At 33.1% G+C, this 13,557-nt stretch overlaps 1 protein-coding gene across 1 annotated transcript; it reads right to left on the reverse strand.

Moving 5' to 3' along the window:
- Positions 1–1,159: 1,159 nt before the first annotated feature.
- LOC123547856 (perlucin-like protein) lies at positions 1,160–6,876 on the reverse strand. Its single transcript, XM_045335102.2, has 5 exons — positions 6,799–6,876; positions 6,058–6,143; positions 4,326–4,416; positions 1,925–2,150; positions 1,160–1,270 (listed from the first exon to the last, which is right to left on the reverse strand). The coding sequence occupies exons 1-5, from the start codon at positions 6,860–6,862 to the stop codon at positions 1,249–1,251; spliced, it is 489 nt and encodes a 162-aa protein (XP_045191037.2). The 5' UTR covers positions 6,863–6,876; the 3' UTR covers positions 1,160–1,248.
- Between the last annotated feature and the right edge of the window lie 6,681 nt (positions 6,877–13,557).

Below are 13,557 nucleotides of genomic sequence, written 5' to 3' on the forward strand. Positions count from 1 at the left end.
TATAACAATTGTATTCGATTTGTCAGCTTTCTTGATAACAATCGATTCATCTTGAGATAATTTTCTGAGCGAATCTAGTTCAGTTTTTGAAATATTACTATATCGTCTTTTCTTGTTAAAATTCTGTAATATTTCTTCAGTAACAGCTGTTATATAACATATCGCGACCAGCTGGAGGAGTAAAAGATGACTGAGATTTATTGTAGAATGGAAGATCCTGATAATTATCTGTATCTGCATTGTTATCATCGCTCTCACATTCGCTGTCATTTATTATTTTTGAAGCAAAATATTCCTTTAGACGAAGCCTGCGATTGAATTTAAAAATGTTTTCTGCTAATTTAAGCTTATCATGCGAGTTAGTTTTCGGGCAAAATTTTAACCCCTTACCTAGAAGTATGTAGTCATCGTCTGTAAGTTTTTTTACACGATAAGTTTAAGACTGTCTCCTTTCCTTTCCATATTTTCTGTAACCGCCGTTTCGTTTTTCTCCAGGATTTTTTTATCTATATTAAGAAATAGGGTTGCCTTGCCAAATCGCCTTGAACGCATATTGATCTCAGTACTTTTTCATTTATATACGCATGAACGTATTATGTTATGACGCCGATGTTCGTCTGTCCGCTCTGTAACTCTTGAACCCCTTGAAGGATTTCAAAGAAATTTGACACAAATGTTGACCACATCAAGACGACATACAGAGCGCATGCTTTGGATGGCTCGCTTCAAGCGCATGGTCACAATTAGGGGTTAAAGGTCACATGTCTTTGTTTCGTGTCCACTCTGTAACTCTTGAACTGCTGGAAGGATATTAAAGACACTTGGCACAAATGTTCACTATATCGAGACGGTCTGAAGAGTGTATGTTTCAGATGGCTCACTTCAAGGTCAAGGTCACACTTATGGGTCATATGTCATACCTTCGGGTGTATATTGCTCCGCAATGCGGTGCTCTTGTATGTTTTATTATGATTAAACTGTCATTGATTTTTATAATTATAGTAAGAATAAGAATACAAATGATAATAATAATAATAATAATAATAAATTTTATTAGCAGTATAGCAGAACATATCTTTGCGATAAAAATCGTGTCAATTTAAATAACACGATTAGTGGTACATTATGTAAATGTCTTATTTACATATATATCTACAATCATAATACTTTTTCTTAAATTTTATTTTTAGGATAAATTATACTAAAAATCATATGATATGTAAGGTGTCCGATTCAAAAAGTACGCCTTCAACCGATAATCTCTCCTGATCTGCAAAAGAAAAGGCATTTAAAGCAAAACGAAAGCACAGTTGATGAAAGTCCGTTTTTGATTATCAATTAATTGTGAGAAATAAGTTAGTCCTAATGGGGGTATGGATCTTGTATATTCTAATACGTAAATTACTTAACTGTTATGAAAAAAGGTGTCTGTCTAAGAAAGATATACATGCCTTTTCAGCCGCATTCACAAAGATCATGGGATACAATTTTTTTTTCGGGCAAACCACTTATTCTTTTAGAATTATCTCTACACAGATGTGTTTTGAGTTATCAATCAAGCGTTATGCCTGTCAAGGGTGAATTGTCCATTTATGACATCTAAACACATTTTATTTAGATGAAAAGAATTTGTAAAAGTATCTGTTATAAATGTGCCCGATAATTTTGTGACATGATTTAAGTGTTGACAATTTCATTAATATGATCCAAAACAATTTGATTCTTTGTACTTTCTTATTTCATTTTTTTCACATGCTACCTTCTTGATGTAGGAATATAACTTCAAATCTACCTTCGTGTCAGAATATAACTTAAAATCTTTCAGTTTTGTGAAATGTAGAGGTAGTAAGATAGATAGGTAAAAAAAATATAATGCCGATGGGCTTGCCTAAACCATACTTTTTACTCATTTTTTACAACTCACCCGTCAGGCTTTTCACATATATAGTTATGATTCTCGTGACATAGACAGTCGTCCCATTTAAAATATGGTGTCAAGTAGAAACAGCCACAATTTTGGTTTCTTCCCATATTGTTAGGTTCCCCTGGCGCCCAGTCGCTGAATCCAGTAGATGAAAGAGGTGTTTTGCTGTTCATCCATATCCACGTGCCTTCTTCTTCGGCGTCGGACAGGGCGATCCAGAAATTTTCTTAAAATGAATTGAGATATAAGATGATTAATGGTTGCTTCCCTTTAAATTTGAGAGTGTGAATCAAAAATATTGTGTTTGTGTTAAGCGTCTTCTCAACAATATTTCAGACATATATTAATTGACGGCGTCTACCTGTAGCATTTAGCACAATGATATAATTTATAGTGCTGGCTCACTGGAAGATCACAATGAGACACTTGACATGATACCTTACCCAGTTCCGTCATACCAAAACCTAGCACTATTCTCTTAATACTGAGTGCCAAGCGAGAAAGCTATTAGTACAATTTTACACGTCTTTAGTATGACAAGGCTAGGGAGCGAACCCATAACCTCCCCGCACTCGAAGCGGTCACTCTACCACTAGCTTACTGAGGCGGGTATGGCGATTTTAACTTCCTATTATATAATCCATGAATATTGCTCTGTATAACTAGTATAGACAACCTGACTACTGTTCTGTATGCCTATTAGATGATGCATGCTTTCTCTTATGTATGACTGAATGTAATGCATGTTTTCTATTCATTATGACAAGTATGTAATGCATGCTTTCTGTTCTGTATGACCAGTATATAATGTAAGATTACTGTTCTGTATGACTAGTAGATAATGCATGCTTTTTGTTCTGTATGACTAGTATGTAATGCATGCTTTATGTTCTGTATGACTAGTATGTAATGCATGATTACTGTTCAGTATGACTAGTATATAATGCATATTTTCTGTTCTGTATGACTTTTATGTAATGCATGATTTATGTTCTGTATGACTAGTATGTAATGCATGATTACTGTTCAGTATGACTAGTATGTAATGCATAAACTCTGTTCTTTATGCCTTTTTATGTAATGCATGCTTTCTGTTCTGTATGACTAGAATGTAATGCATGATTTCTGTTCTGTATGACTAGTATGTAATGCATCATTTTTGTTCTGTATGACTTTTATGTAATGCATGCTTTCTGTTCTGTACGACTAGTATGTAATGTATGCTTACTGTTCTGTGTGACTAGTATGTAATGCATGTTTTCTGTTCAGTATGACTTTTATTTAATGCATGCTTTCTGTTCTGTACGACTAGTATGTAATGCATAAATTCTGTTCTTTATGACTTTTATGTAATGCATGATTTATGTTCTGTATGACTAGTATGTAATGCATGATTACTGTTCAGTATGACTAATATGTAATGCATAAATTCTGTTCTTTATGCCTTTTTATGTAATGAATGCTTTCTGTTCTGTATGACTAGAATGTAATGCATGATTACTGTTCAGTATGACTAGTATGTAATGCATAAACTCTGTTCTTTATGCCTTTTTATGTAATGAATGCTTTCTGTTCTGTATGACTAGAATGTAATGCATTATTTCTGTTCTGTATGACTAGTATGTAATGCATCATTTTTGTTCTGTATGACTTTTATGTAATGCATGCTTTCTGTTCTGTACGACTAGTATGTAATGCATGCTTACTGTTCTGTATGACTAGTATGTAATGCATAAACTCTGTGCTGTATGACTTTTATGTAATGCTTGCTTTCTTTTCTGTATGACTAGTATGTAATGCATGCTTACTGTTCTGTGTGACTAGTATGTAATGCATAAACTCTGTGCTGTATGACTTTTATGTAATGCTTGCTTTCTTTTCTGTACGACTAGTATGTAATGCATGCTTACTGTTCTGTATGACTAGTATGTAATGCATGCTTACTGTTCTGTATGACTAGTATGTAATGCATAAACTCTGTGCTGTATGACTTTTATGTAATGCTTGCTTTCTTTTCTGTATGACTAGTATGTAATGCATGCTTACTGTTCTGTGTGACTAGTATGTAATGCATAAACTCTGTGCTGTATGACTTTTATGTAATGCTTGCTTTCTTTTCTGTATGACTAGTATGTAATGCATGCTTACTGTTCTGTGTGACTAGTATGTAAAACATACATTCTGTTTTTATGACTTTTATGTAATGCTTGCTTTCTTTTCTGTATGACTAGATTGTAATGTATGATTACTGTTCTGTGTGACTAGTATGTAATGCATACATTCTGTTTTTATGACTTTTATGTATTGCATGCTTACTGTTCAGTATGACTTTTATGTAATGCTTGCTTTCTTTTCTGTATGACTAGATTGTAATGTATGATTACTACTGATAACTACTTACTATTTTGAAGTTTTACTTGCGCCTTTATATACTCGTTTTCAGCTGCATTCTGGATTTCTAATAGTTGGCCCCCATATTCGCGACAGAAGTACTAATAAATAAAAAAATACAGGAATTCATTAGTCAAATATAACGCAATGATATCAGTGATAAGTTACTGTCATATTTAATGTATAATATCATAGAAAATTTAGAGTTTCTCTTTCATATCAATTTTGCATTTCGACGTGCCAGAAATTTGTTACGACAGATACATTTGAGAAACTTTGGGAAACTTTCATTCAAATGGTCGTAGTCTGAAATTAAATCAAGTATGGATGATTCAGTTTACTGGACCATAATGGCATTTCGTAAATAAGTTAAGATCCTCCATGTACAGCTGTCTGTAGTGTATGAACTGTGATTTGTCGTTGTGAGAATGAGAAATGTTTGGTCGTATCTTCCTGTCATGATCTTATTGAAAGGCATATTTTTTTAAAATTGATAAAGCACAAAAATCTTTTTATTCTAAACGCGTGTAAAATTGCCTATATTAAATTTTTAAAACCTTTTAAGATAAATAATTTTATCAAAATAGATCTTATTTGTATTTTAAGTTTTTGTGGTCGCAATATTACAGCTTCGTTAAGAAATCTGTGAAACATAAATCCATTCTCGCATACCAGAGGTCTACCGTGGTTCGTCTCGGGATTTTGACGAACATCTGATGGATGAGAATGCATAAATCAGGTTGTTGTTAGCACTGTTCTCAAACGTACTGATTTGCAATAACGGTTTCTTTCTGGGGTGCCAGTTATTGTGTATGAATTTTAATAAATCTTCGAACTAAGTAAGCTGCTCATAAAGTAAAGTTGCAAGATCGTTTTGAACAGACAAAATAGTACATTATCAAGTATGTAGAGCGCAGACATATATAATCGAAACTTCCGACGCCGTCTCGATATTTCTGGCAATATCTTTCATATGAGTACATGTATAACATCAACAATAATCGTTTAAAACTATGACATCATTTATTATTAATGTTTTTTTACGATTTCCGCCAATTAAAAAAAAAATGTCACAAAGATGCTCATAAAATTCTAGAATTTGCAAAGGAGAGAATTTTATTCTAAAGCAGTGTAAAATCATGACAAAAATATAACTTCTTTATCCCGTAATAACTATATTTGATTTGATATTTGACCACATAAGCACATTCAGTATGACACACCTGTATACTTATTAAAGATATTGTCTTGTTGTGTAAACACAACGCATCTGTATAATTGTGACCTTTTACAAAATAGTTAGAGCTCGTAAAATATGTGAAATGATATCTTGACTTTGTTGTACTTATGTATCGTAAAAGATATTGCCAATACTAAAGGTGAAGTTTTGACTAGTTTATCTAAAATTATATAGCTAAATAACATTGTACAGTAAAATCTGTCTTAAGCAGGCAGTCAAGGAAAGGTGCGAAGTGGACTTTTAAGACAGGCTATTGCCAGATATAGGTTACCTTGCTCTAAAAGAATGGATAACAGTAAATATGGCCACTTAAGACATGTAGCTGCTTAATAGAAAAGACCGCTTACACTGGTTTGACTAAATACCTAAACGTTGGGTTTATTCATTAAAAATGTTACCAGATTTAATGCAGTAGATCAAACAGATGTTTGATTATTAAAACATCAAATTAATTTAGATTTGTAGTTGAATAAAACAACAGCAATATTCTGAAATTTTATACCAGAGCCCCAATCCATGATTCTGTATCGTGACTAAAGTGGTAACAGTTTGTTCCATGTGTCATCCAACCACTTGGACAGCACAAAGCTAAAAATAAAATATACTTGAAAAAATATGTAGACTTTATATATAAAGAACTTAAAGGCTCATAATCCTTTGTTTAAAATGTGGCTGCCTCATTTTTCGTTATGAACATAAAATATATTAATGTCTTAGTAAATCCTGTTTCCAGTTCTTGTTTTCTTGAATATTTGTCAAAGGTTTAAATATTAATTGACATTGTAGAAAGTTTTATTGAAACCATTGTATTTTATTACCTCCCTTCATATTTCTGTCTGTAAAAGTTCATGTGCAGTATAAAAAGTAGTGTTTTTCAACCCTTGTAATTATGTATACCATTTATTTTGGACAGCTTTTCCATAATTATGTTTTAATATAAAATTTAAGGCTTTATGGAACTTTAAATGTCCGATAAAACATTCTATGTAAAGGCATACTGTTTAAACGTGTACTGTAATTTTCTATCACGTTTGAAATATCAAATCCTTATGAAGTCTTATCCTCATTCCATCATTTATCTAACTTAAGGTAAGTAAAGTATTTTACAATCACACAATATACTAATTTCGGAAACAGTGATTATTGTAGGTTTCCGCTTGAAAGTCAAAGTTAAATGCGATAGCGTCTTTTTGCATTATCTCGACTGAAAAGGCCGCGAGCTTACACAAAAAGTACGACTTACCTTTGCCATTCAAAGAGAATGATATCAGAACAAAGTATTCAAGCCGTTCTATAAATGCCCTCATATTTAGAATGAGGTTCTCACACTCAACAAATCTTATCAGGAGCAAGGGGTCATTTCAAAGTTTTCATTTAAAGTGTTGTATAATCGAGGGGACGGTTTCAAAACAAAAACAAGACTGCTGCAGTCAACACTGACCAGTCTATGTAAATCTTAGTAAACAAATCGGGATTCGAATTCACGCTGTTTTGTGAATATTGTTGTTTATTTCTATAGGCTTTGGCTGAAATTTGCTCTATTTCAAGTTTGCTGGCATGCCGCAAATTATAAAGTATTGACTTAATTATATAATTAAAAGACAACAGGTTACATAAAGTTAAACAACATTTAGTTGCACGGGTGTAAACCAGTCTTTCATGCACCAATCTCTCCGGCTCTAAAATCACACAATATAAAATGTATGACACTATACATTCTAACAGTTTTAAGATTTTCTTTTATATAAACAAAGAAGTATATTACCATGTATTGTCTTTTCGATTAAAACATGTCTCGTAAAAAAGACCTACTTTTGGAAATTCCGCCTAAAAATGATTCCAGATTAGTATCCCTTCCTGGTGTTATTCGAACGTGTTAGAATGGACGTAGATCTCGGCTTCGTGATTAGATTACGACGCATCTGAACTCAAAACCGTGTTTTATTTGCCTACAAAGCATGCAAAACTAAAATGTATTTCCCAATTTAATTATAATGTTTAACCGTTTTACTAGAAACAAAGCTGAAAACGCTTAAGACAAGAATACCCAATAACGGAAGTTTGACTGTTACTTTGGAAGTCGCTTGAAATAATGTGTCCATACAGAACTTTGGGACTTGGTCGGAATATACAACTCAAATAAGGCACAGCAATTGTTAAGGGACAGCAGATAACTACAAGAGTGGTATGTCCTTGTATCATTTTTCGTACAGGATTAAGTATTGTCACTGTTTCACATGCTCAGCCAGTAAAAACAGATAGATCCAATAATATACAAACCACAGAAGCCTGTAAGTGCAGCTGGATGAAAATAAGAAATAATCTTGCCAAATATCAAAGCTCTGTCGGTGCGATCGAATTCTCAAGCCGGTAGAAAGTCACATATTTAAACGGCCACTGCATCACTGTGGCAGTACATGCTATTTTGTGTGAATATGTATTAATACGCTGCGGCACTCTCATTAGTTTCGCATGCCCTGCATTAAACTACTGTGGTAATCGGGGGAATAAATAATGCTTACAGGATAAGTTTTGATTACTAGTATAATCCTTTCGCGGGGTAACTTTCTCAGCACTGTGGAAGTGCACTTAATTTCATTTAATATGTATAACTACACTATGGCACTGCCTTAAAATTCAAGTTTCTCACAAAAGTCTGCTATATATATAGTTCTTAGTAATAGGACGAGTAAAACTGGGTCTTTAGATTATTACGAAATGTCTTGTATTGTAGTGTTTTCATTCAGTTGTTAATTCTATTATTTTATCTTATTATTTTCTGTTATAAAATGTTTTTGTTGCATTTTACTTTTAGTCACCTACCAGTTATGTCAGCGGATCGGACCATGTAAACGCGTCAACTATATGTTATTAAGGTTCATTCATATTCATAATCTGTTGTTGTGGTGTATATGATGCAAGTGCCAAAACAAAACTCAAAAATGTCGAATGACACTTCGTGGTAAAACTTTTAATAGTAGCTAAAAGTGTTTTTTTTTCTTAGTTTGTTATGCCTTACTGACTTTCAAACAGATTTTAAAATATCTGAATTTATCAATAGCATTATATCTAAATTAGAGCGTATCCCAGTAACTGTTGCGAGCTGTATTCCATTGATACTTTTTTTTAAAGTCACAATTAAGGTATCAATTGTTTAATCATATAATGAAGAATTGTAAGATCTCATTTCACCGAAAGCACATTCATGTACGGTTTTGGAAACAAATCATTATGTTTTTGTCTGTTTTTGTTTGCATTTACGGCCATTTTCAACATTATTCCGGTTATATTATTCAGTCAGTTCAACTAACCATCGTTCCTGGGAAAGACCAGTACTAGACGCCAAAGTCCGTAAGCAACTGCCTACTTTCTCACATAAAAATCCTAGTCGGTAGCACAGCTCGAACCTGCGAACCTCCGTCAGTGAGAGGATTCAGAGATTACAAGTGCGCGAATGTATCTCCTACATTACGGATCCGGACTATAAATTAATATAATGAGTATACAAAGGCACATGTGAAATACTGGATACTGTAGCATTTATAAAGCATTCCAGAGTATCCATGCATTATAATGCATAATGCATGGAGCTCAAAGTCAAAATTACCATTGTGTACGTTGGGATAATTTAAATTCATTCTTGAGTTTTAAATTAGAAAAGTACAATACTTCCGTACTGGATAAATTTACACACGTCTAGTATGCAGTTGGAAGAAGCGATATGTGCATATGTATTACCGTTGCGGCGTAAAAACGATGAAGCGCTCTGTAGAGAATTACCAATCTGACTAAAGTACTTGATCTTTTAAACGAAGATCTGAGAACGACCCATTCACATTCGTCTTTTTTTTAATTTGTTCGAATGTCAAAGAGTAAGAAAACTGTGCAGTCATTCTAGGGCTCGAACCCGGGACCCCTCGCTTACAAAGCAAGTGGTCTACCGACTGAGCTAGCCGGCTATCTGATATAAGAATTGTAAATATCAAAAGTCAAGGCTACAGGTAGATTTGCAAGATGTTGTAAGTTAGGCTCTTATTGGCTAGTGAAAGGGTCGTCAGAACGAGGCTATGAATAGGTCGTTCTCAGATCCTATGCGTAGCGTAATACTTCAGTCAGATTGGAGAATTACCACAGTGTATATATGTATGTTCCATGTGCAATATCAATTTAAAATATTACTGCCGTAGTGTATAAATGTACACTATTTCTGATTACCACAGTGAAATTTTTTATTTCATGGAAAAAGTTCAGAACTACCGTAGTGCCACAGTGAAAGTAACTGGTGAAAAGTCTACAAAACGCATCAGTGGCAGACCCGTGGTTTTCAGACTTCTAGAATGCCGGAGCCGCATAATGCAGACGTAGTAAAATAGCTTTAAATACCGTAGCATAGAAATGAGTAATTAATTAAGTTTTAAAAACTGAGTTCGGTAATTACCGCGACGAGCAACCATCAAAACTAGAACGTATTTTTGGAGAGTAATGATCCCTTAATTGTCTGAAAAGGATTTTCTTATCAACAAATTGCGATAACTATGATTTTAGAACATTATTGCACACGAGACGTTTGGTTTTGTTTTTAAATTTTATGGAGACCTGTAATTTGTTGCGTAATATTATTTAGTATGTCATATGAATGATTTAACTTATTAGTTTAACTGATTTTATACCGTTCTGTTAATAACATAAATGAAAGTTTACACTTCAAATCAAATTCTGCAAAAAATAAAAAGCATTCAAATTCCCCCCAGATACAAAGAAAAAATAAAAAATTCCGGTAGTCCTACGCTGTACGATGTCGGTAATCTGGACCCTCGTTTTGGTGGTACGTTTTAGGCGTCTGCGGTAGTTAGTCGGTGTATGATAGCGGTATAGCTTAGTTCCAATTCTTCATAAAATTTGAAAAATCTGGACAGACCGGACAAAAGTACCAAACTTTGCACAGAGGTAGTTTGGACCAATACAAGACTTTTGGCTGTAAGGGCCAAGGTCACAGCTGTTTGGAATTCTATTTTTAGAACATTCAAAATGGCCGCCATTAAAAAAATAGCTATTTTAGTAAAAGTTAGTTTTTACCTTGTTCTTGATACATATTTATGTGTAAATTAGTTCATACCTACTCTTAGAGTTAAGTGATACATTTGCAGGAAGTGATGTCAATTTTCACGTCCGTTTGTCTGTAATTCCGTCTGTCTGTACGTCAAAAATGCCGTTAATAAACAGTACCCTTGTGGTTATAACTATAAGATGAGCCCCGTAATGTGCAGCTTGACTTTAATTATGTATTGGTGCAGCTGAAAAAAAAATGTTTGACCAACTTTTGGGTGAAGCATGTTATTATTTGTTCCGTCTGTCTGTCCGTCCGTCCGTCGCAAAACTATATATATCAGAACAGCTGTTTTGAAGGTTTTTTAAGATTTTTGACATTTTTTATTCTATAAATTGTTAAAAACCTATTGCTTTTTGTAATATTCAAGTGACTGTTCCTGAAATACCCTGTTAAAAATGCAAAAAAAAAAAATATATAAAAACGATTTGTTTTAACTGCTTAAAGGGCCACAATGGCTTTGTTTATTATGTGACTGCCGCATGTGCTGTTATGAACATAAAATATAGTAATAACTTGTTAAATCTTATTGTTGATACTTTTTTATAACCTATTTTTCAAAGGTATTTAAAGTATAATTCACAAAGTATAAAATATTACTGCGTCCATTCTTTTTTATTACCTCCCCTTTATGTAAAATGATAAATACATGTGCAGTACTGAAAGAAGTGTTTTTCCAATCACGTAATTATGCATATTCTCTTTTTTTAGAGTTGCCGTATTGGGTTTTAACATGATGGAATTTTAACACAGTGCAGTTCACCTAAACAGACGTGACAAAATATCTTATTGAAAAATACTTGAGGCATGTTGAACAACTGTTAAAGTTCGTTGAGGGGAACATTTTCTTAATTTCTATTCAAAATCATGTTTGATACATGTACCTATTTCCTAATGTCTTGTATAGAGAGCACCATTTGCTACATGTACCTGTATCACCTAAAACAAATGTGTTATCTTATGGCAAAGATTTTAATGGTCAGATTGCCTTATATTTTTATGTGTCAACGGGGCCGTTGCATTCTAGGGGTTATTTCAAAGTTAGAGAATTAGATGTAAGGTCATTTCATAGCATTATTAACTGCAAATTGCTTTATTAATCAATGTAATGATAATAATTGTATAACAGCTTATGCATTTTACATGTGTGGAAAGAATGCTATGCTTATAAATGAATTATGCATCATCAATTAATGTAAGTATATCTGAAATAAATTAACTAATTGCCCGAACAATGCCATTTTAAGCCAGTGTGATGAAAACATACTAAATTAACATTGAAGATAAAGGGAAAATAGTGTCTCCAATTTCTTTTATTGCTGGTGTAAATAGTGTATGTTGTTTTCAATCTATTAAAACATGTTGTCGTCGTTTAAGAAGGAACTGAGGTCATTGATCTAAGTGGGACATTTCTAAGTATTTAAAAGGCAATACATGTATGCTGCAATCAAGACTTTGGCTTTTTCATTATGCTTTATGATTTTGGTGCATAGTATTCCATTTATTCATAAGGAATATGTCATAAATGTGCATATACTTCTGATGATATAATTTGTAGTGAAATAGCATAATCATTTTGGAGATTTTGTTATAAATGTCAGCATTCTGTATCTATCTATATCCCCTTTAGGCTTTTAATCACCATACAGAAGAGAATATCTATATAAAAGAAGAGGCTTTTTAACTTAAAAATGAATCATTATGTTAAAAAAAATCATGTGCATACATCTATTCCATCTCTTGTCTATATGAATAACTATAGCTTTTAGTTTATACTAATTTATTTTTAAGCTCAATTGTGATGAAAGCTAGAAGCTTATCTAAACCACACTCGAATCCTTTTCCTGGAAAATCGAGTACTGGTGTCATTTGAGAAAGCTTGGTTATGATCCAAGTCGGTATCAAACTCTGGGTTGAGTAGCCGACACCTTAAACTCTAGACAACCGCTTCCTTTACCTATAGTTTCTTGACGAGTGACTTATCCCAACAAAAATGTTGTTGTACCAGAAGGCTCTAGCATGATATGTGACCGGGATAAACATGAAAAGTGTCACACCAGAAGACTTCGGTTTGATAATTTGAACAGGAAAAATGTCCTGTGTGGTCAAAGCTTTCAGATGCAAGTAATGTTAAATTTTGTTTGAGGTAACTATTTGTTCATGCAAAAAGCGAAGTAAGGGTGCATATAAATCATGTAAACACCTCTAAATGATACATTATAACAATAAACCAGTAAATAAAGACATAATCATCAAATAAACGTTTTATTTTTCCATTACAATAAAGCTTTTCAAGATACATGCAAATAAATATGACCATATTGATACTTAACTATATCAAAATAAAACTATTTGAATATAGAGATTTTATATAAATATATGTAATATGTGTTCTATTATGGAAATTTCAAAGCTTATCACAAAGCTTATTTAGTTGCCGTATGACCTAGAGTTGTGTTAATGCGATGCTAAAACTACCAAAAACAAAAGAACAAAGCTTATTATCAGATACATGTATATCATGCAAAACCATAAATGAACATGAACCATGTCTCCCAATATAGCTTTATTTCAATAGAAGGATGAATGGAACTGGCATCTGCATGTCATCTGAGGCCCTAGCGGACATGAAATGCTGCCTTTATATCGTTTGATGTACAACAGTAATATAAAACTGATGTTGCGTTCCACATGTGGTCTCATTATGATTACAAATACAGAGCGGGCACGATTTTGCGATAGACAAACAGACAGACGAACGAAACAAAATGGAACATATCTTCTACAAAAATTTAGTCGTTACACATATTTATCACCTCTAGATAAATCGAGATCAAGCAGCGCATCACAGGGCTTATGGTGCATGCACGTAAAAGCGTATGGTTTTAAAAAGAA

The sequence above is a fragment of the Mercenaria mercenaria genome, chromosome 9 (assembly GCF_021730395.1).
Source record: "Mercenaria mercenaria strain notata chromosome 9, MADL_Memer_1, whole genome shotgun sequence".
NCBI classification, from domain to species: Eukaryota; Metazoa; Mollusca; class Bivalvia; order Venerida; family Veneridae; genus Mercenaria; species Mercenaria mercenaria.

Coding starts and splice junctions, on each gene's coding strand:
- LOC123547856 (XM_045335102.2), bottom strand. CDS start 6,862: ATGAGGGCATTTATAGAACGGCTTGAATACTTTGTTCTGATATCATTC. Junction 6,144..6,798: donor ATTCTCTTTGAATGGCAAAG/GTAAGTCGTACT, acceptor TTTTATTTTTAG/CTTTGTGCTGTCCAAGTGGT. Junction 4,417..6,057: donor AATCATGGATTGGGGCTCTG/GTATAAAATTTC, acceptor TTTATTTATTAG/TACTTCTGTCGCGAATATGG.